General features: G+C 39.2%; 1 protein-coding gene across 1 annotated transcript in view; it reads right to left on the bottom strand.

Moving 5' to 3' along the window:
- Positions 1-20,867, bottom strand: part of adam12b (ADAM metallopeptidase domain 12b) — a 79,215-nt gene extending 58,348 nt beyond the window's left edge. The window contains exons 1-3 of the mRNA XM_079833993.1: positions 20,414-20,867; positions 2,153-2,259; positions 340-413 (exon numbers count right to left, since the gene is read on the bottom strand). Coding sequence (XP_079690119.1) covers positions 340-413; positions 2,153-2,259; positions 20,414-20,525 — 293 coding nt within the window. The 5' untranslated portion in view covers positions 20,526-20,867. The remainder of the gene's footprint in view (positions 1-339; positions 414-2,152; positions 2,260-20,413) is intronic.
- Positions 20,868-23,706: the final 2,839 nt, after the last annotated feature.

Raw genomic sequence — 23,706 nt, 5'->3', positions numbered from 1 at the left:
ACTGCTTTAGCACAACATTTTTGTTTTTGCTAAATGAATTGCACATTAAATATTAAATAAGAAAGTGTTACATCATGGTGGCGTTACTTTGTGTGTGTTGGTCAGTAATGCTGAAATAAACCCTGTGCAGATCGCTCTTTTCCATGCAGTTACAGGACTGGCACATATTATAGCTGCCTATTGATAGCTTAAATTAATTTATGTTTTGTTTCATTCAGACTTCAGACAGGATCAGAATTTGGAAGTGTTCAGCATTCAGTAGAGCATGTGGTTTTGTAAAAAAACAATATGTCTGATCGTGTGTGGCAATTTGTGAGGCGTGTTGCGAGGGAGACTTACTTGTTCTTCTCCACAGATAAAATCAGCTGTTGTCCTTCTGCTAGGATTAGGATGCGCAGCGAAGCAGGAGGTGTCTAAATAAATGAAAAACAAAATCACTTCATGTCCTGTTTTTCTGTTTCAACCAATTTACTCTAAACCCTGCAGCTTCCCTATAGAAAAATAGGCACACATACATACACACACACACACACACACACACACACACACACACACACACACACAGCCTTCACACCTTTGAATGACTCAGGATTTGATCCAGCGCACCAGAGCCATAGAGCCAAAAGGAAACCTTCCAAATGTCATTTTGCACATAATAATGAGTCAAGCATTACACAGGGCCAAAGCTTGTACAGCCACTGCATCTTCATTCACTTGACTTATTCAAAGACATGAAGAATATGAACCGAGTTGTACAAACAAATATCATTTAAACATAACCCGATAAATGATGATAAACAAGCCAGCAGTGTGGCCGGAAATGTTCAAGTGAGTGGATCTTGGTAAATCGGGGTCAACCTCTATGCTGTACTGTACATGTTCTAAGATTTCATTGTGAATTTTATATACTGCTTTTCTTAGCATACTGTATATATGAGACAACATATTTGTTTTTCACAAGCTAATGTATAATTGCACCATTGTAATTTGTGGTATTCTATCGCTTTGTGTGTGTGTGTGTGTGTGTGTGTACCAAATACATGTTTACTGACAAGAAGTACCATGATAATACTATGTGTTTTTGGACATGGCCCTATGGTAATTCCATGTTTTTACAGTACATCTGTATTCTTGAAGTTTATTTTAGTGCTGGTTGAGTGTTTTTTCATATCGCCGAACAGAATCACACATGTGCACTCAGATACTGAAATATTTTCTTACAAAACAGCTGAGAGAGCAAATCTTCCTCCATTACTCCAGCTGGACCGATATGGCTTTGGGCCATCAGTCGGGCCACTTGTGGCGCAGGTCGAAAGGTCCTTTATTCTGAGCGGAATTTCCTGCCTGAAATACGCTACCCTCACCGCAACCTCAATCTCCACCTGCAAATGTTTAATCGCAATCACCTCGGAAAGCAAAGCAAAGCCAACCATTCGCTAGCACTGCATTTTCATGACATACAAAACTTGTTCCTAACAATGCACTAAAGACATTCCCAACATTTCAGACAGTTATGAAAAGCTCTGGTTGTCGACTTTCCAATGCCTAAGCCTCCGAGCACAAGTGAATTCACTGCAAAATGGGCAGTGAAATGGCCTCTAAGTGCCATGTGCCAGAATCAGACATCGCTCTGAGCTACGGAAGACGTTTGACTGTAATATTCACTGGAGCTCGAGTAATTCAGTGCGGAGACTGGAATCAATTAAGCCTTAATGACGGAGGCCATGTGACTTTTTGCGACAATGTCGCCACGGCTTCAGGCAGTTAATCTAATCTAATGTACTCCAAAACAGTTTTCAAGATTCATCACCTCATCACTCAGCCTTTGTGCCTCTGGTGCCGTTTGGCAGTCAGGCCTTTCACTCATTTTCACAAATGACCCTTTTAGAGCTAAAAGGCTGTGGCTCAATAATGACACTGACTATGGGAGTCATACATTGTGAACTAATTTGTACCGTAGTAGTCTAATGTTATACCATTTCGAACTGAAGTGAACTTGCACTGGACTCAATATATTATTCATTTAAAAAGAGTGTATGCCATTCCAAATCAAAAACCTATATAAAATATAAATAAACACCGGCAACGAGACATCATGATGTCAAAAATTATTTTGAAAAATGGTGCAGCAATATACAGTGCTCTTTCTTACCCTGGAGCGGAGCCAGCTGATTGGGCGCTGCTCTGTTCCTTCCAGCAGTAGAGGTACCATGGTGTGGTAGTGTTCCAGTTTGTTGAGTACACTCTTTAGTTGCCTCCCTGTGCAAGTGACAAAAGAAAACTCCCATTAGTTTTGCAGTGGATACCAGAGACACAATAGGTGGTACTGCTGAGCTCTGTGTGTGTGCGCGTGTTTGTTTTGTGATTTATGAGGACACAAATTTGTATAATGACACAGGGATTACACTGGTATTACAACGTAAACATGAAATATGAGGACATTTTCTGTTTAAAATAGCTTTAAAAAACATATTAAACAATGTTTTATTAAAAATGTAAAAATAGAATGTTTCCTGTGATGGGTAGGTTAAGGGGTAGGGGTATTGTAGGGGGATAGAATGTACAGTTTAAAAACCATTACGCCTGTGTGTGTGTGTGTGGGGGGGGCGGGGGGGGGGGTGGGGGTGTTACACATGTCCTCACTTTTCAACATGCTTATAAATCGTACAGAACAAGGTTTTTTTCACAGAAAGTAAACTGTGCTGTTTCCTGTGATGGGTAGGTTTAGGGGCAGGGGCAGTGTAGGGGGATAGAAAATACGGTTTGTACGGTATAAAAACCATTACGCCTATGGGATGTCCCCACATTTCACAAAAAAACCCTGTGTGTGTGTGTGTGTGTGTGTGTGTGTGTGTGTGTGTGTGTGTGTGTGTGTGTGTGTGTGTGTGTGTGTGTGTGTGTGTGTGTGTGTGTGTGTGTGTGTGTGTGTGTGTGTGTGTGTGTGTGTGTGTGTGTGTGTGTGAACTGGAGGCGAAAAGTTCAGTTAAAGCTGGAATTGTAAGCTAAAGACAGAAGTAAAGCAATGCTGTAGTATTTTAGGACCAGCATAGACAGATACTGAGATAAAAACCATTAACTCAATAGAAAACCTGGAAGAGAATTAGTATTTAAGTCATGGGTTCCCTCTGGATTTCTAATGTTTTTTTAGGATGGCAGTTTTCCATTTATGAGTAAAATAAGGTGCACTATGGAAAAAAAAAATCCATTACTGAGCATTCCATTTTTGCCTTAACACAATTCACTATGCTTAGCCTACAATAATTTGGTGACCTTGTGAAGAATGTCCACCTAAATTTGGTGATTTACTTTGAAACAATTTTCACTCAGAAATAGCTAGTAAATTTAACATAATTGCAAAGAAAAAGGAAGTAACACATTGAAGCAAAAATTTAAATTTGAAGTAGAAAGACTGAAACAGTATTGTCTTGTAAAATGTACTCCAATAATCTTTGAAAAAACTGTGTATAGAGTGCAATGATGCCTGTTCACCTTTACAGTAGCCTTGGTTCCAGAAGTTTTTTTTCCCATAGGGATTTAAAAAAGAGTATTTGATAAAATGTTAAAATAAAATGTAAAAAAAAGAAGCCATGAATCAAACCAACCAAATACAAGGTGAACAAATACAAGTGGGTGAAAACTTTCTGAATTTGAAGATAAATTGTAAATTGTACTTAATTTGTCTTCAGATAAACATCTAAGTATCTTCTGTTGCTTCCAAAGGACAGTACTAAATGAAAACACAAATTATTTTTAAACAAAATAAGAAAAATGTGGACATCTTCATCCTGTTGCATCATCCAGGTAATGACACAGTATTAAGAATCAAGGGTATATAAACTTTTGAACAAGTCATTTTTATTAATTTAGCCATTTTTTTGTCTTGTGGACTTTTTTGTGGATTGTAATATATCTTATTCAGGACAATACTAATACGGCATTACTGGGAATGCCCACAAAAAACGTCATATCCATTTATGCCGTGGGGGAAAATAAGAGATTTGATTTCTACAATGGCAAAAGTTCATTTAACAAAAACGCCAAAGTCTAATTTGTCACGGGACTCGAACTGTGTCAAAAAGCTGCCAGTTTATCGTTAAAGCAGTTTTTCACAATGAGCGACATACAGGTTATTGATGTACAAATCATTAGAAAGTCTTTATTTCATTATTGGAAGGGCTAGGCTCATGTTTGTGCTTCAAGATTACAAGCTGACATAGTCACATTACATGTACAACACTTAAATGATATTTTCTCGTCGGAACGCACACTACTGCTCCCACAAATATTACACAACATTATAGCCTACTTAATGAAATCACCCAGTCTTTTATATAATAAATGCTATAATAAAGCAAAACACTTTGCTATTGCCAGTAATTTGAGAATAGTGAGAATAGTATTGTGACACTCCAAATTTGCTTTGTAAAATGTAAATCTGAACTAGGAATTAATTTGTGCATGGCTGTACTAACAAGAAAAACAGATAAATAAACAGAACATGCTACATGCTTGCAAGACAACAGAAAACGTTTCGGGTTACGTCTGTAACCCTTGTTTCCAAAGAAGGGAACGAGACACTGCGTCGGTAACAACACTTTGGGGAAGCTCCCTTATCATAGCACGTCTAAAGTATGAATGAAACTATTCCAATCCTGATTGGTGCTGCGTTATGACGTAACATGTGATGACATACACGGAAGCTTCACATAACAGAGTTAGCTTTCATGCTGAAGCAAGATGCTCCCAGGCATGGAGAGGCATGGCAATGCGACGCAGGGTCTCATTCCCTTCTCAGGGAACAAAGGTTACAGACGTAACCCGAGACGTTCCCTTCCGAGGGAACTCACACTGCGTCGGTAACAACACTTTGGGGAAGAAAAACATGCTGCCTACATGTTGCCTTGGCAAATGCGAGATTCGAGCCGTTCATAATATATTTGGGACATCTGCCTTTACATGCACGTGATCTTTAATTACATCCCATTCTTAATCCATAGGGTTTAATACGGAGTTGGCCCACCCTTTGCAGCTATTATAGCTTCAGCTCTTCTGGGAAGGCTTTCAGCAATGTTTAGGAGTGTTTTTATGGGAATTTTTGACCATTCTTCTAGAAATACATTTGTGAGGTCAGAAGAGAAGTCGAGAAGGCCTGGCTTGCAGTCTCTGCTATAATTCATCCCAAATGTGTTCTATCGGGTTGAGGTTAGGACTCTGTGCAGGCCAGTCAAGTTCCTCCACACCAAACTCACTCATCCATGTCTTTATGAACCTTTGCTTTGTGCACTGGTGACCAGTCATGTTGGAACAGGAAGGGGCCATCCCCAAACTGTTCCCACAAAGTTTGGAGCATGAAATTGTCCAAAATGTCTTGGTATGCTGAAGCATTAAGAGTTCCTTTCACTGGAACTAAGGGGCCAAGCCCAACCCCTGAAAAACAACCCCAGACCATAATCCCCCCTCCACCAAAACTCAAGCAAGTACTGTTCTCCTAGCAACCGTCAAACCCAGAATTGTCCATCAGATTGCCAGACAGAGAAGCGTGATTCGTCACTCCAGAGAACACGTCTCCACTGTTCCAGAGTCCAGTGGTGGCGTGCTTTACACCACTGCATTCGACACTTTGCATTGCACTTGGTGATGTAAGGCTTAGATGCAGCTGCTTAGCCATGGAAACCCATTCCATGAAGCTCTCTACGCACTGTTCTTGAGCTAATCTGAAGGCCACACAAAGTTTGGAGGTCTGAAGCCATTGACAGAAAGTTGGCGACTTCTGCGCACTGTGCACCTCAGCATGTGCTGACCCAGCTCTGTGATTTTACGTGGCCTACCAATTCATGGATGAGTTGTTGTTGTTCCCAATTGCTTCCACTTTGTTATTACACCACTAACAGTTGATTTGATAACTAAACAAGTCTATATATATTTTTTTTTTAAAACAATGCAGTGAATGTATGAGTGCATGATGTCATAATTTGACGTCAGTAAGAACTAGAGGAAATACAATGGGGTCCAAAGGTTTGAGGCCCTTGATAAAAAGCTTATTCTTTCAATACAAAGTTTCATTCTTTTTCTCACACTGGCATGTAATGAGAAGAATGATAAACTTGACTTGACTTGCTTCTGTGTTTCGTGAGTGTAGTTGCGTCATCAGTCTAAATCAAAAGGCTTCTCTCTTCTTTCCCCTCAGTGAAAGCATCGTGCCCCCACAGGGCTGAAGCGCTCCATCCTCGGCTGAACTCAACACTACGGCATCCATTATGAATGAGGGCGACAGACATGGAGAGAGAGGGAGAGCAAGAAACGGAGAGGGAGTGTAAGAGAGACACAGACACGCACAATAGAGCAGTGTAGAGAAGTGCAGCCTTAAGAGCGGCAGAAGCAGCGGAGTGACAGCACAACATGTTTTTTCTCTCATCTCTCTAAGGGCCGAAACCCTCCCTCCTTTCTTTCTCTCCCTCACTGACTCACATACAAACCAATACACACACCCATCATATGCATTCTGAAGGAAAATTATTCCACTCAATTTGTATTTTTCAAAAAAAGATGCAAGTTTTAATATATTTACATTTGCTATTTTTATAATTGATAGATTTTTGGTCTGTGATGTTTTTCGCTGATGTGTGAACAAAACTTCACTTAACATTATTCATTGCGCACAGCCCATAAATAACAATACATATTCTCAGCTTTCAAATTTTGTCAATTTTATTATGAAATTCAAACAATAAATACTGTTTGGCGCTCTTTATTTTTTTATTAAAAATGTCCTTCTGTAGCCTGGCGTGGCCATACTCAATTCTAGTCAGAATATGAGTCTGGTACCGCTCCATTGAGCTTTGATTATGGGGCGTGTTTCAACCGAGCCAGGAAAGACCTCAATAGGGCTCGGGCGTCTGACGTCATTACTTGGCGTGGCGGCCATGTTGATGGCCTCCTTTACTTCTACTCGGACTACTACGCACTGTTTATAGACGTACTCCCTCTCAGCCGTGTGTCTTAATTTGATTAATTTGGCGTCGAAAATCGATTAACTTTCCTGCTTGGAGGCGCAACCACGGAGACCAAGTATCCGAGGTAACAGAGTCGTCGGCTTTCACAAAAGGACGCTGTCAGCTGGATGCAAGAGATGCGGAGAGCACAAGAAAAAATGCCCACCTCCGAATTCACGTGTAAAGGGTGATTGGAACCGTCCGCAACAAGTACACTATTTTGTCAGATAAAGTAACGATTCACATGGTGTTGCCAAGCAAAGACGAAGACATGACATTCCTCTATAAGATTGTGTCTGTATGTTGTAACTTACTCTGACAAACATGAGCCCTAGCGTTGTGCTGAAATAAATGTGCATTAAATACAGCCATAAGTGTCTGTTGCACCCATACCCACAATCTTCACAATAAATATACTTAAATCAGTATAATGTGCAAAAGCAAGAAGTGTCACGCAATCGCAATAACCGTATAATGTGCAAAAGCAAGAAGTGTCACACAATCGCAATAACCGTATAATGTGCAAAAGCAAGAAGTGTCACACAATCAGATATTTTTCAGTGTTTATTTGCAAGTAGTGCAACCCGGAGAACACAGAACGATGCAGAATGCTTCAAGGCTATTGGATAGACCCAAAACCAATCAGAGCAACGGAGCAACGCGTAACGTTAGTTGTCAAATGTCAACAGAACTCAACTGCACTGTGTTACCAAGTCCGTGTTTTTCTCCATGTCCGCGGGTTGAAGCGACCCCAATTATGTGATTATATAAACCCAGGAATGCGAATTTTAGCAGGCAACCTTGCCAAAATAACATATTTTGCCAACCAAACGCCATTTTTTTCCGGAGAACCCCCCGGAAAGTTATTGTTTTGGGCTATAGTTTTGAGTAGCAATTGTGCGCGACATTGCAAAAACACTTGGAAACCCTGTCTGCACGCACTCTGGATTAAGTAACGTTACAAGAAAAAGATGAGTGTAAACGATCTTTGCCAGTAATAAAATAATTTAAGGATACACAGAGTACTTACCAACACGATCATCGTTTCTGAGAGAAATAGTGAAGGTGAATGCATATACGAACAAGTTCTCCGTTTAGGATAAGAGCAAATTCAACCCAAGAGCCTTCGATGACGTGGATGATTACGTTACTGTTGATCATCTGTCCATCATCGTCTAAAGCCCGCCCTGATGATTTCATTGGTCCGAACAGTTTCTGTTCGGGCATAATTCCTCCTCTATGGAGCGAGTCCAGACCGAATTGCCCGAGCAAAAAATTTTGTGGGCGGGGCTAAATTCGGCTGGCATCCAGGCTAGTCCTTCTGTGCAACTGTATACAAATCAGTTGTTAATTTTAACCTTTTAATGGATAGTTCACCAAAAAATTGAAAATTCTGTCATCACTTGCACCCTCAAGTTGTTCCAAACCTGTATACATTTTTTTGTTTATAAATAGACATACTTAGTGCACTGAGAATATACTCAATGAAACGTGTCAGCTCATAATAACACATATTCGGTCTGCAGGGCACACTGGGTTCATAGCTCTCTGCTGCTGGTTTCTCAGACACCCATTACTACCCACGATTCAGCATTCTGAGGGAGACAGGAAGTGGCAATGTCCCCCCCCCCTCCCCCCAAACTGGGAAGCGATCACTCACGTTTCTGTATGTGCTCATGTGCACATCCTGTCATTCTGGATATTATTCATAGCACACAGGCACACATATGCACATGCCCCATACTTCCTTTACCCAGACCCAATTTCCTTTCTGTAGTTGTCATTTACCCTTCCTTCTCCTTCTGCTGTTTTTGTCCAAGAATTCTATTCAGGAAAACGCTTTGCAGGAAAGGGTAATACAATTAAATGGAAATCCATCGTCATGATTTTTTTTACCAATACAAGACATAAACTAAACATACACATGGATAGATAATATACAGCAAGTCATTTTACATCAATTAATCCTAAATATTAATCAAAACATGGCAGTGCCACACAACAGTAATGCTATATCTGATAATATGAAAAGTGCCCATTATGCATGTGCTATTTATTTTCATGATATTTAAGGGACTTCAAAAAACCATGGTAATACCGTTCATCATAATGCAACACAGTCACAAACCACATCCGCAAAACTACCAGAGCTCAAGGCATTTCATTGTCACCTGTTTTCACACACCAGCCAGTCTGTCAATAACAATATGTTTTTGTACAGTGTCTAGCTGTGGTTAAAACTCTCCCTGCATGTAAACAGAGCACAACAGTCGGGTTCTGGGAGTAAACATCCTTTTTAGTTTCTCCACAAAAGTTTTTTTGTGTGTGTGTGTGTGTCTGTGTGTGTGTGTGTGTGTGTGTGTGTGTGTGTGTGTGTGTGTGTGTGTGTGTGTGTGTGTGTGTGTGTTTTTTTTACAGTAAACTTCTCAAGACGGACCAACCATGAGCTCTTCAGTTATTAATCAATATGCTTCTGTTGAAGCTGTCATTCAACATGATTTCAATTTCATTAAAAAATGTGTATAATAAAGTCAACTAATGTGGCAATTTTTCAATAAACTACAAATACACAAGTCAACATCTCAAACTTATTGTTGTGCTCCTCAAACCATTCCTGAACCATTTGTGCTTTGTGGCAGGGCGCATTATCCTTCTGATAGAGGCCACAGCCACCAGGGAATACCGTTTCCATTAAAAGGGTGTACATGGTCTGCAACAATGCTTAGGTAGGTGGTACTTGTCAAAGTAACATCCTCATGGATGGCAGGACCCAAGGTTTCCCAACAGAACATCACACTGCCTCCGCCCGCTTGCCTTCTTCCCATAGTGCATCCTGATGCCATGTGTTCCCCAGGTAAGTGACATGCACCCAGCCATAAACGTGATGTAAAAGAAAACGTGATTCATCAGACCAGGCCATATGCAACAAATTGCGATGCACTGTGTATTCTGACACCTTTCTATCAGAACCAGCATTAACTTCATGAGCAATTTGAGCTACAGTAGCTCGTCTGTTTGATCTGACCACACGGGCCAGCCTTCGCTCTCCACGTGCATCAATGAGCCTTGGCTGCCCGATTCATCACTGTTCCTTCTTTGGACCACTTTTGATAGATACTGACCACAAAAGCTGCAGTTTTGGAGATGCTCTGACCCAGTCGTCTAGCCATCACAATTTGGCCCTTGTCAAACTCGCTCAAATCCTTATGCTTGCCCATTTTTCCTGCTTCTAACACATCAACTTTGATGACACTTCACTTGCTGCCTAATATATCCCACCCACTAACAAGTGCTGTGACGAAGAGACAATCAGTGTTATTAATTTCACCTGTCATAATGTTATGCCTGATTGGGATCTCAGGGCTTGTTTGTTTTGTTTTGTTTTGTTTGGTCTTCCTCTTCTTCTTTTAATCCCTATGGAGGAAATGAATGGGGAAAATACTTCCGGAACCAAGACTGCTAAAAAAGTGGGCGGTCATTGTTGCACTCTATATGCATACATCCCTGCTGCTTAGTATGCAAAAAGAAATATACCAAATGAGTTGAATATTCATGAAAGTAGCTAGACAACACCAGACAGTAAGGGCTGCCCGATTAATCGTATTTTAACCATGATAACGATTTCGGCTTCTCTCGATTAATTAAAAATAATCATCGCGATATTTGCCCTGAGGATTATTTGTCCAGAAAACTTTTTTTCTTTTTTATTTAGACATTTCCGTTATCTTGCATTGGTAACAAGCCTCCATTATCATTCCTTAAGAAAGGCTGTGTGCCTCCAACTTGCTTTTCCTTCTCTTTTTTTCTCTTTCCCTTCACGCCCATATCACGTTCAAGCTATTTGAAGCAAGCGCTGATGACTTGACCAGATTTATTAGTCTAGTGTCAACGCGAAAACCCCAGAGAATGTGTGTGCAGGCTTATGCGCATGCGCATGTGTTTTATTGAACATAATGAAATTCCATTGAGGTTTCTAACTAAATACAGCACTGATAGCAGCAGGCCAAACAATTCATCACTTTGCGATATAATGAATCTTGAGTGCTTTATAGATGTTCTGTTGGATCAGTTTGAGCCCAGAGAGAGGAAATAAACCACAGATTTGAGATACAATAAAAAAAAAATGCTGCTGCTCAGTAATTATTTATCTAACATCTTCGGTTATATTCTCTTTATTGATACAAAGCCCAATTTATGTTTTAAACATACCACAAAGGAAAGGTCCAAGATGTTTAGCAGCTTTTATGTGGGAATTTTAATTACATGTGTGGGGAACCACTGCACGTGTTTGTAATGGTGTACAGTAATCCAATGTGAGAGACTTTTACTGTGTTCTTTATGTCTAAAAAAAGCTTCTGTGAAATTCTCGGAAATGGACAGGCATGATTATTCACACATGCTCTGGTCAGATTTTACATCCACCACAGAGGAGTGATCATTTTTAAGTAAAGTTTTTCCAGTAGATGTTTAAATTTCTACTTGGGTAGAAGTACAAAAGTTGTACTTCCCCATTTATTTTATTTATTTATTTTTGCTATTTGACATATGCCATCCCCCAGCTCAAAATGAATATAATGAGAAGGGTCTAATGTCCCAGTCACACACTGCATAGAGCTTAAATAGGTAAATGCTGAGTCCAACCTTATTGTTATGAATCATAAGGAGTCAGCACATTTCTTGAATCATTTTAAATCAGACTAGACCCAAGGACTTCAAAGAAGTTTGAAATATGTTTCTTGATGTAAAACTTTACGTAAAACCGAAAGTTTGCAAATTACCAGATTTGTATAGTTCTGAGTTAGGTGCAGAATACAATGCGATCAGCGAGCACAGTTCAGTCATATTGAATTGCTTTCCGGCTTACGAAACCTAAAATTGATCTAAAATTCAGAATCAGTAATGAGGACTTTCTTCTACCACTAGGCAGACAAGTTAATAATAAGTTTCTTGTTTGCAGCGTCTTCAGGTTTCTGAGTGGATGAGATGAATACATTAGTTTTCTCCTAACAGCCTGGAAAAGCACCGTCAGCACTTTGAGAGTCAGCTGCTGAAACGGAACGAGAGGTGAGAGATTGAAAGAGGAAAGTGCGATAGTGAGCGGAGAAAGCTGGAGATTAAGAGGGTGTGTGTCAGTTCGAGAGAGTGAGTGTGTTGGTAAATGGCTAATGCGAGTGTGATGGTGTGAATGAAGGGAGATTACTGACTGAGAATCTATAGACTTCGTGACCTTGCTATTATCATCTCTCTCTCTCTCTCACTCTGTCATTCTCTTGCTCACTGAGCTCACTGATATTGATGGGTAGCTACAGGTTATGATTTTGAGGCTCTGTGATGAGGGAAGAAATGAGAGGGTTTGGAAGATCGACAGCTTAAATGGTTGAGGCTATGAGTGGCATCTTATGGTATTAGACTCTTTAAACAGTGGCCCTTTATGGTTAAGGTCTCTTGCTGTTCATATTTTTTTTTTCAGAAACATAATATTTATCCTGGGGGACATATATTAATCTCCAAACATTGGTTTTCTATTTTAAATGAATTAATATACTACTGGATTCATAGCCACATTTATACTTGGAATATAACATTTTCATTAAAAAAAAAATTCAGTAAAAGAAGGGAAATCGATTTCAGATAATCAATAAAGTTAAAATAATTTCTCAAAAATATTCCTAAAGGACTTCCACTTCATTGCAATTATATAATAAACAAACTATGCAATTAATGAACGTTCATAATGTTGGAAAGATCCTCTATAAAAAAAAAAGCAAGTGCGGCCTTAAGCGCACTTGTATAATTTTTTTTCTCAGAATTAGTTCATGGACATGCACAAATAATAATATTATTACATCAGATATTAATAATAATAAATTAATAATAAATGTTATTTGTACTGCACTTTACATTTGGAACAAATCTCAAAGTGCTACAGTTAAGATCATTTAAGAAGGAAAACAAGATGCTTGCATGACTCATAAATAATCAAAATATTTCTGTTTCTGACTCATATGTTAATATTGTTGTGCTTGTTAACAAGTTCACTTGTTAATTCGTTTAGTTAGTCACTAAGTTATTCACACTTTCATCACTAAAAGTCACTTTATTTGGCATGCATTAAAAAAAATGCAAATGCTCTTCAAATTTTACGTAGAATCAAACAGACTACAATTTAAAATATATTTTGTATATTTACATATAAATAAAATACATTTTGAAGACACTATAGCTGTCTTATAGCATGTCCGACATTTTGACAACATGTTTGCCGAAACCATACACACACAATGACAGCGAAAGACTAATAAGTGCAAAGAGCGGAGACCGGTACCACCTGACTGCACAAACTGAGCACTATTGTCTGAGCCACAATCAATAACTGGGCTTTTCTGCCTATCAGTGAATGACAGTGTGTTTGTGTGTGTGTGTCTTTAGGGAGGTGTTGAGATCTGGATCAATGCAGAGAACAACAGGGGTCCATTCAAGAAACTCAGAAACAGTGAAAGTGGTTTCAGTACAGTGTCTTATTCTATAACACTAAAAACTTTGAGATGAACATAAGAATGAATGCATCTGCTTTACATCAATCCACAAGAGATTTTGCAATAAGTCATTTTTGATCACCCTGAACCCACGCTTGTGTGCAATGAGGATGATTGGCTTATGTTTGTGATAGTGTGTGTCACTCTCCAAGGTAAAGCCAGACCCCTCCCATGCAGAATGGATTGGTTATGGAGGCCAAGGCCTCTGTGAAGTGATCCACATGACTGCTGGGACAAACCTGAATCCTTTTAAACAGAAACACACACACACACACACACTCCAGAATCAAAAGGGTGCGGTAAAACTGAGTCAAAATTTGGTGATCACATCACCCCACCCTTCAACAAAAACCATTATCCAAAACCCTCCACAGAAGTGTCTCTACCTATCTCTTTCTCACATGAAAAACAAACATACACAGGAAGGGAACTGTAGATTTAAACGGAAATTCCCACCAGATTCGCCACTATTTTATCAATGCGTTCCTCTTTCTCTGTCAGAATTTACTAAAGGGGCGGTCACTATAGACTTCCATTGATTTCCATTCATACGCATGCAAATGTGGGAGACAGGAAACGCAAGCTCATACGAATTTTGCTGTATTCCAAAGTCCTGGCCACTGAATTATGACTTGACGATGAATAACCAATAGAAGATTGATACTTAATTTTAAAAAGAATGCAAACTAGCAAAATTTGCAGGGTTGCAGAATTGCAGTAAAGTGTATTAAAGGTGCACTATGTAACTTTTCTGTCCGCTAGAGGTCGCCTATTCAAAACAAAGTTGTAGCCTGATGACGCCAAGTTTGAGTGCAGAATCTTGGGACATGTGGTCTTCACCTCACAGCCGATGGAAAAGAATCGGGATAGGACTCTGGCAGAAATAATGTTCATGGATGTGATTATTAACATTGCTGTTATGAAGCAGAGCAGGACCGAGTGTTGTGGGAGCTGAGCAAGGCCGCTGGAGCAATTGTTGAGATGAACGCAACACACGCCTTGCAAGCAGCAGGACTTTTATTATGTCACAGTCGCCACTTCCGCTTTTCCGGTCATGAGTATGAGGTAACACAGCTCTGTTTATCATATTAGACTCATCTGAGGGTGTTGAAAATTATGTTATGACGTTACTCTGTGCGTTCGCTCGGCGGCTGCTATGACACTTGTTGCACACTGCAGTAGGAGTAAAGCATTTCTGGAAACCGGAAACCGGTCAGTAAACCGGAAACCGAGGGTTACGCAGATATGACGCCATTGACAGGCGACTCCCTCACACGTCCTGGTTCCTTGGTTAAAATAGCAATTTTCCTCACGATTTACAAATAGTTGTAAACATTTGGGATATTTTAAGTACTCAACCGGAAAAAAATTATATAACACTGGCCTAGAGGTTTTTGGATATTTTACAGCAAAAATGTTACATCTTGCAGCTTTAAGATTATATATTTCTACATTTTAGATGTATATGTTAATTTTTTTCAAAATATGTCACAGACGACATTATAACTGCTGCAATAAAAGTTGTGTGCTCAAACTCATGTTAACATATTTTAAGAATGAGTTGTGCCCACTGACCACCGTTTGCTGTCATGTTTTAGCACTCATTTTAAAGAAGGGGTAATGCAAATCATGCACAATTTTGCAAAAACCGAACAAACGTGCCCCCCAAAGTTCAGTTTTGCCATGTTATGTTTTAAATGCTATGTTGAGGTGGATGTGGAAGATTGCTATAATCTGGCACACTTTGCTGGGATTATGCAGCATTGATGCACCACTGATGCAAACACCTAAATTAACTCTTTAAATCAAATTTGCCTTATAAGAGGTGAACCATTAAAACATCCTGCAAGTTTCATAGCTTAAGACACCCTCCTCATTATAAACAAAGCATTTATTTAATAAAGCTCCAAAAATGTCTTATGATATTGCAGGATCTGTGATGTCACACGGGCAAATGCATTTGACTTCCTCCAGAGCAAGACATCAACAAATAGTTACTTAAACATCATAACTAGCTCCGCCCACTAGCATTCAGTCACTTAACAGCTGACAATTGACTACAGCGGATGAGCATTGCGTTGTGTCAAAAGCAATTAGAACTCATTATAATCACTGATGCTGTCTACACTGGATACAGTATACAGTTCTGACATACATCAGTTCCACGCACTTGAGTCTATCGACAACAAGACAAATGGAAAAGTGCAAGAATGTTTGCTTTGATGTGTCCAGTTTAAACGGCTTGTTTGCATCTCTGTAGAGACAGCAGATGATGTCTGTAAATGACAGTTTTATATAACATTTTAAAACACTTATTCACCTCCAATAGAGAGTGGGTGTTGATACTGTCTATGCAATGACGGCATGCGATTTCAGATGCAAACGGTCACTTGCTTGGTTTCTGTTTGAATCAGCCATTTTGAATGAATCGTTTAAATTAATGAATTAATGACTCTGTAAAGCTGGGCATACACGGTGCGATTTTCGTCCGATTTTGAGCCGAATTTTGACTCGTGCAACTCTTTTTTGGGTCGGGCGTCGTTTCTCTCCCGATCGGCAATCGGATGGTCGGATGAATTTCTGGCATGTCAGAAATTCTGGTCGCTCCTCGTGAGGTTATTAAACAGCTGAAGCAGAGCTACGAACTGATTGGTCTATTTCTCATCACTGCGCCTGCGCAAAAGCAGAAGTTGAACCATTTCATCTTTAATGCAGCAAGAAAGAAAACCAAAAGAGGGAGATCTTTAAGTTCTGTAGGCAGTTATCAAATAGCAGCAATTTAGCAAACTGTTGCTTGCCTCCAATTCGTGTTGTAAAATGGATAATCGAAGACGTTCAAACCACCGTGTTTAGCCTATCAGTGCCTCTTTTATTCATTTAACTTTGAACATAAATGTACTTGTTTTACTTTCACAAATTATTTTGTTTAGTATTATTTAATATTGACTTAATTTTATTAAATATTAAAGAAAAGAATAACAAAATGTCACGGCGCAATATAGATTTTTCTTCTTTTCGTTTTAAATCATGAAGGCGAGTCAGTGGTGAAAGTGAAAGTAAAATCTGACGAGCTTTCGGCGCATATTCTCACAGAGACAAGATTCATCTTCTTTAAAATATGCTGATAACGTAGCCTATAACTGTCTTAATTTATATTCTTAATATTTCTGTTGTGGCCCAAATTGTGAAACAAATTAGAAGAGAAGTAGGCCCATTTCGTGTTAAACAAGTTGTTTTTGAAATAAAGCTGCTCTTACTTTCTGATAATATTATTGCAGTGTTATGACATATTATCTGATAATCATTTTAATTATAGGCCTATAATTCCTTTAATAATTCCTGCGCAGGGGCAATAAATGTAATATCAATTTAATAATAAAAGTAGGCCTACACTAATAATAATGTTCATTTATATACATAAATTGTAAATGCTCTTGATATCGATAGCTGATGCATTTGATAGGCTCTCTCTCTATTATAGTTTTTTTTTTGCGCATATTTCACTCGTACAGTGTGAGCAGACAAGTCACGATCGGACCGCACAGTGTGAGCACATAAATCGTGAGCTTTTGCTTTACATCGCATGCGATCTACTCGTACAGTGTGAGTAGGTAACCTTGCTGAAATCGCACAGAAATCGCACAGTGTATGCCCAGCTTTACAAATGATCCACTGCAGGCAAGTAGAAGAACCCAACTGCAGTTTTAATAAATCCAAAATTAGCAAACAATGAACAGATACAAACAAAGACCTTGACTTAAAGACAGACTTGACTACGAACACTCACCAACAGTGGTTACTGAAAACAATACTCGACAAGGACCATGGCAAACATGAGGGTACAAATACACAAAGACTAATGACTAAACAAGACACACCTGTGAACAGTCAAGACAATGAACCAATGACAGAACGGAATTAAGAACCCACATGACTAAATCAACCAATGACAACAGGCTTGTTCGACTTGATACAGCGATGCGCAGACCAATCGGCGGCTGACTTGAAGCAGTGCATGCCGGTTAGAAATTTTGTCCGACTTGAGACAGCGCCGACATCACGTGACAGTGAAATACGTCAACAAAGTGCCGCGAGAGCAATTCGAGAGCAGCCGGCTAATACAGCCGATGCAGTTTCTCTAGAGCGGCTGCACGAGGCTGCACGAACTCTGATGACGGCACAGCTGTTCCACGATTGGCCAGATTCACCGCATGACAGCGATCACGTGTGTTTCGTGTTTATTCTAGAACCTTGAGTTCCACTAATGCGCACAAATCTGTTTTTTTATAACGGAAAAACCTCCTTTCATGTAGTCGCACTTCATTGATAGTGTAGGCTTATATGTTGAACTTTATTCTTGTACAAACACACGCTGAGTAAAGTATTACATGTCTCTGAAACATCCGCGTATTGTCAAATATTGCATTTATTTAACTTCAGCTGTGATAAAGTATGCAAACACATGCGAGCGTCACTACGGGACGCAGAAAGTGTCCGACTTCACGTCTCCGTTTGCAGCTCGTCTCCGCCTGCACACGGCTACTCTCGCCGATGGGTTGCATCCAGCCGCAGCCGATGTCGAACACACCTGACATGACACAAGAGACTAGGCAATAACATGACAATGGAGCACATGGCAGGATCACATGACAAGACCAGGAAATATGACAGTGAACATGAAACAAAACCAAAACACTAGACATTACAGACTCGCTAATGAAGATCACTTGAATGAATAAATCAATGACTCACTTAAGATTACTTATCACTTATTCTGCTGCCATTATCATTACAAAAATTGCATACAAACATCTTTTTAAATAAATCACAAATTTGTTTTTTGCAATGATATTCCATATGCAAAATATTTACTCAGAATACTGAATCAGCAATTCCACCCACTCTGCCAGATTATAAGTATTTTAGCCATGGATGAGCACATTATAAACACACATACACGCACACATAAACAGTCTCAGAGCACAAGAAACAAATTAGCCATGGATGGATAGTCTCAAATTGCATTTTAATGGCTCTAGGTACTTTTTGCTGTCATGTGTGATACTGTGAAACCATGTCAGCCCTGCTAACTTCAGGGGCTTGTCAGCGCTGGGAATGAGGTGCTAACAAGAGGAAATATGAGATGTGCGCACACACACACACACACACACACACACACGTCTGCCATTAAGCGCAAAGCCAAAAAAACTGCCCTCAAAAGGTGGTTTCAAGACAGCACCCCTCAGTGGCTGAGCCACTTTCATGCACACAAGATACACACAGACACTATTAATCAAGTAACATAAATGAAAGAAAAAGGCATATGAAAAAGACATGACTGTTCAGGGGATTGTTTGCATTCTCTTTTACTTGCTGTGATCAAACTGTTTGTTTCAAGAGTCCCCTGCAATCAAAGCTCTAGAACATATTATCATCCTGCCTTTGCTGTAATTACTATCTTTATGAACACCAGCTTAGAGGAGTACGCTCAAGTGGAAGAGAGAGCGAGGAGGAGAAAATCTGAGATGCGTAGAACAGATGTGTTGAAGGAACAATATGATCTGATGGTGAAACTGACTGGTGAAATTTAACCTTAACTGACCTAATGGTTAACTCACACCATTTACGCCAACCATCGGCCACACTGAACTAAATACATCACATGTACATGCCAAAACCCAAGCCTATTTTAAACGTAATTCCACTGACCTAATAAAACGGAGTACTGACCAGCACAATTGTTGGATCAAATGCCCTGTCTATAGCAGATTTTCACCTCCAATATCTATGAATGTAAAGTGAATAATTGTCATTGTGTTCTCCTAGTAATAAATACAAGAGACGTAAAAGAAAGGGATGGTTTTTTGGTGTTGTACAATTATTTTAACCTAGTTAGGCTTTTATTTCAGTTCAATTCATGTTTATTTGCGTATCGCTTTTCATAATGCATATCATTTCAAAGAAGCTTTACAGAAAATGCATGATTCTACATTTCAGTTCAGAGTAATTTGTTATCAGAAGTGACTGTTTCCAAGTAATGTCAATGTCCAGAAATGTACAGTTCTAAGATAATACAAATCATGTAGTTAGGCAGAACCGATGATCTCATAAAAGCCGTTCTTAAGTTGTGATTATAATGATTACAATAGGCTATCGAAAATTTGGCAGTTGTGTTGATTCAAAGTTGGCGTCATCTGAAGTCCTAGCAAGTTGGCGTCATCTCTTCACAAGATTTATTTATTTTTGCATTATTAAATATTAGACAACATTAAATAGTGTTATTAACATTTCATTGTAGAGGTTCAACAGCTTGTCACTCTGAAGTACCCTCAAAGGTTCATCATTGTGTACGTCAACACAAATCGTTTAGCCCTTAATCTTGTTTTACACAAAGGCATGACATCCAGACATCACGATGTGTTTAAATGGTCACTCTTGAATGCATCTCCTAAAGCCACATGTAAACGTGCATCTCTGCTTTTTCCTGCTATTGTCGCTCATTCTCGTACACGCAATGTTTTCTATTGATCTCATTCAGCAACTCTCCTCTTGTTTTATTAATGTATTCTGATCGCAAACTGACTTAAATCAAACTCTTACATGCTTTAACAATATTATGTGTTTAATTGGATACTGTAACAGTTTAGCAAAAATGTTGAAAAATAGTAGAGCTGGGCTACACCAGCTTGTCACTGGGGCAGTAAAAAGGTGCATCCTTAAAAGCTTCATAAGGTAGCCTACTAATTTGCCCCCTTTAGGGGTGGATAAGATACGAGGTAGTTTATTGATCCCACGTGGGAAACTGAAGTTGCAGTACTTGAATATTAGTTTTACTCAATGTAAACATACAGTAGTAAGAGCACTAATATGAAGTGTGTCTCCTACCGTCGGGTGAGTGATGAGTGGAGATGCCAGCTGTCAGTCCCACTATCAGCAGCACAAAAGCGCGAAGTCCGCTCATGAGGCACCAGTTCTCCATACGCCAGTAGATCCTCATGATGCCCGGCTCCTTATGATGAGATCTTCATAATATACCGACCCAGAAACAAATACACACACACACACACACACACACACACACACACACACACACACACACACACACACACAGCGCAGGAGGAGAGGATGTGAGGGACTTCCTGCAATACGATTAAATCCACAGGGGAGCGAGGGAAGGGTAGTCTACAGACCCTGTCAGTACAACTTTACAAAGCTAATAGTGCTGAAATCATGTGCTCAACTGTGTGCTCAAACATTGTCCCGTGTCACATGCAGAGTGTAAACAAAAGCAAGGAGCACACGTAAAGAGATATGGTTTGGTCTCGTGCTTTGGTGAAGTGTTGATTCTTTGGGAGAGTGCTGCTTAAATCTCCACGTGTTTTATAGCGGTGCTCTGCAGGGTCCTAAAGCCATTGGTCCACCATAGAAAATAGTGTACCGAGCATAGGTGACAAACTATTCATAAATAGTGTTTTGGTTTGTTTTGTTTGTTTTACCAAATAGAAATCTCAAGTTTAATCGTACATTACAATAAAGTGTATATATTTACCAATCACCAGATTTGACAAATACTAGATTCCACTGCCATTGTGCTCTTATTCACTCAATACAGTGAATGGCAATTTACTGTAAAATCTAGGATGAAAGTAGGTTATTTTACATGATCTGCATTTAAAGGCACAATATGTAAGATTTTTTGATTAAAATATCCCAAAAAACACTAGAACAGTATTATACATTTTGTTGACTTGTGTTTTATCCCAGATGTTTCCAAGAATGTTTAATCCAGAAAAATAAGCAATTTTAACCATGCAGGACACAGACTGTGTCCGTGCGTCGCCTATCAGTGACGTCATACCTGCCTTGCCCCAGATTTCGGGTTTTATTTTGTAGAAACCATGGAAACACCAAAGACGCTTTAACATATGTGTTTTATTAGACAAAGGAACAAATATTTGGATACATTTATAGACAGAAAACTAATTATTGGACAGTAATACAGCATTTTCTAAAATGAATTGCATGCCATTTAGCAACACATGCCATCCAGTATTTATTAATATGATATTCTAATATCGATCTAACTTACTGCAGTGTGCAACAAGTGTCTCATAGCAGTAGCAGACCGAACGCACAGAGAAACATTATACAAATTTTCAACACACTTAAATGTACCTAATATGATAAAACCTCACATACGCTTGACCGGAAGAAGCGGAAGCAGCGACTGTGGCATGATATAAGTTCTGCTGCTGTTAAGCCGTGTCACTCTCTAGTCTCTCATTAGCAATCGCTTCAGCGACCTCGTTCAGCTCCCACAGCACTTGGTCCTGCTCTGCTTCATACTACAATAATGTTAATAATCTCATCCATGAACATGATTTCTGCCCCAGTCCTATCCCGATTCTTTCCAACCGGCTGTGAGATGAAGACAACAACTCCCAAGATTCCACGCTCAATCTCGGCACCATCAAGCTACGCCTTTGTTTTAAATAGGCGACCTCTAGCGACAAAAAACTACATAGTGTGCCTTTAAATCAGTATACGAATAAGTAAATTTTGACAGCAAAGTACAACATAACATTGTTGCAGAAATTCAGAAACTGTATCTTTATATGTGGCTCCACATATTTTCTGAGTTTATTTACAAGAAAATGATACATTTTCTTAATGGGATCATTTTCTCTTTCCTTTTCGGTAAGCAAGCCACTTTATAATAACTCTCTCAAGGTCTCCAGCAGGTAGAATACTGACCTTAGAGACTCAAGGACTTGTTAACATTTTTGCATTTTCAAATCAGCATATTTGCTTGCTCGTCCTTTCATGAGACATTCAAAGTACCCAACCAGCTCTGAATTCTGATTGCTGAATAAAGAAATGTTTATACCCTTAGGTTACTTGTCTCTGCATTATCGTAGTGTCATCCAATCTGTCATCTAAAAACTGATTTTCTAGAACTGAGTTTCTAGACTAATCTTCCGTTACGCTGTTTTCTCCTGAATTCTATTACCCCAAATTTCACATTCCACACCAGAAACCCTGACACTTCCAGGGCAGAGGAGTCAGTGGAATATATGGCCTTTTCTTTTTATTATACAGTAAACCCAAAACCATAGTAGCTATACTTCACTTATTGAAATTGGCTATAACAGAAAGAGAACATAAAATCCAAATTTTAATGTGGGCAATAATTGCAATACAAGCTGTACTTAATACATCGTAATGTGTTTTGCAAATAGCTGGGTGGCAAATCCCATGATTTCTATTAACTGTGCTTAAACCCTCAGGTTTGGTCAATCCATTATCAATGGAGAATTATCAATCATTTTAAATAGAGTATGATGATTTTGAACAAATACATTTAAATATATATATATATATATATATATATATATATATATATATATTTAGGGTATATGTACAGGCAAATGACTTCCGGTGGCCTAATTAACATTTTGTGGCATTTTATTTGGACCGGAAAATGGGCCAAATATAAGTTAAAACACACTACATTCTGAAGTGTTTATCTGACTAAGCACATTTGTAACGGAAACACACTCTGATAAGCAGAACTTGATTTCACCAAGTACAACACGTTCCTGGATCATTACCTTTGTTGAACCTGGAACAACATTTCATTCAACCAATCAGATTTGAGGGACAAGTTTACAGTTCATGTCAAGTTTAGGCTTACAACCAAAGTTTGGTGCTTCTACATCAGTTATTCACCCGTCATTACCCTCCAGTCAGTCCTAGGGATAATTTATGAGTAGGGTTAGGACAAAAATTTCAGACAGGAATATTGTTCAAGGACTATCAAAATACGTTGACCCAGGAATGCGTCTAAAACAGGACGTGCCTCCAGTGATGTCTAGAGTTTTATAAGCAATCTTACACTGTATTATCAAACATGTTCTCTTTAAAAAATACTTATCACACAGCAAGGACACAGCAGTCCATGGACGTCCATCCATATATGATGTGGATTCACCCCAGGTCTGGTAAAAGGTGTTTTATATTTGGAACAACGCTTCAGAAAGCCAAGCTCTCTGCTCTATGCTCTCAAGAGGGAGCCGCAAAGGTCTTGCTCGTCTTCAGTTCTTTGCCTGAGGCAAGGAGAGCGCGGGGGACATGAATCTTGTGAACAGGCGCTTCCCTCAGTCACTGTGTCTTTGAAG

The sequence above is a fragment of the Gobio gobio genome, assembly GCF_949357685.1.
Source record: "Gobio gobio genome assembly, chromosome: 13".
Classification (NCBI taxonomy): Eukaryota; Metazoa; Chordata; class Actinopteri; order Cypriniformes; family Gobionidae; genus Gobio; species Gobio gobio.
This window is presented reverse-complemented; position numbering and strand designations above follow the sequence as displayed.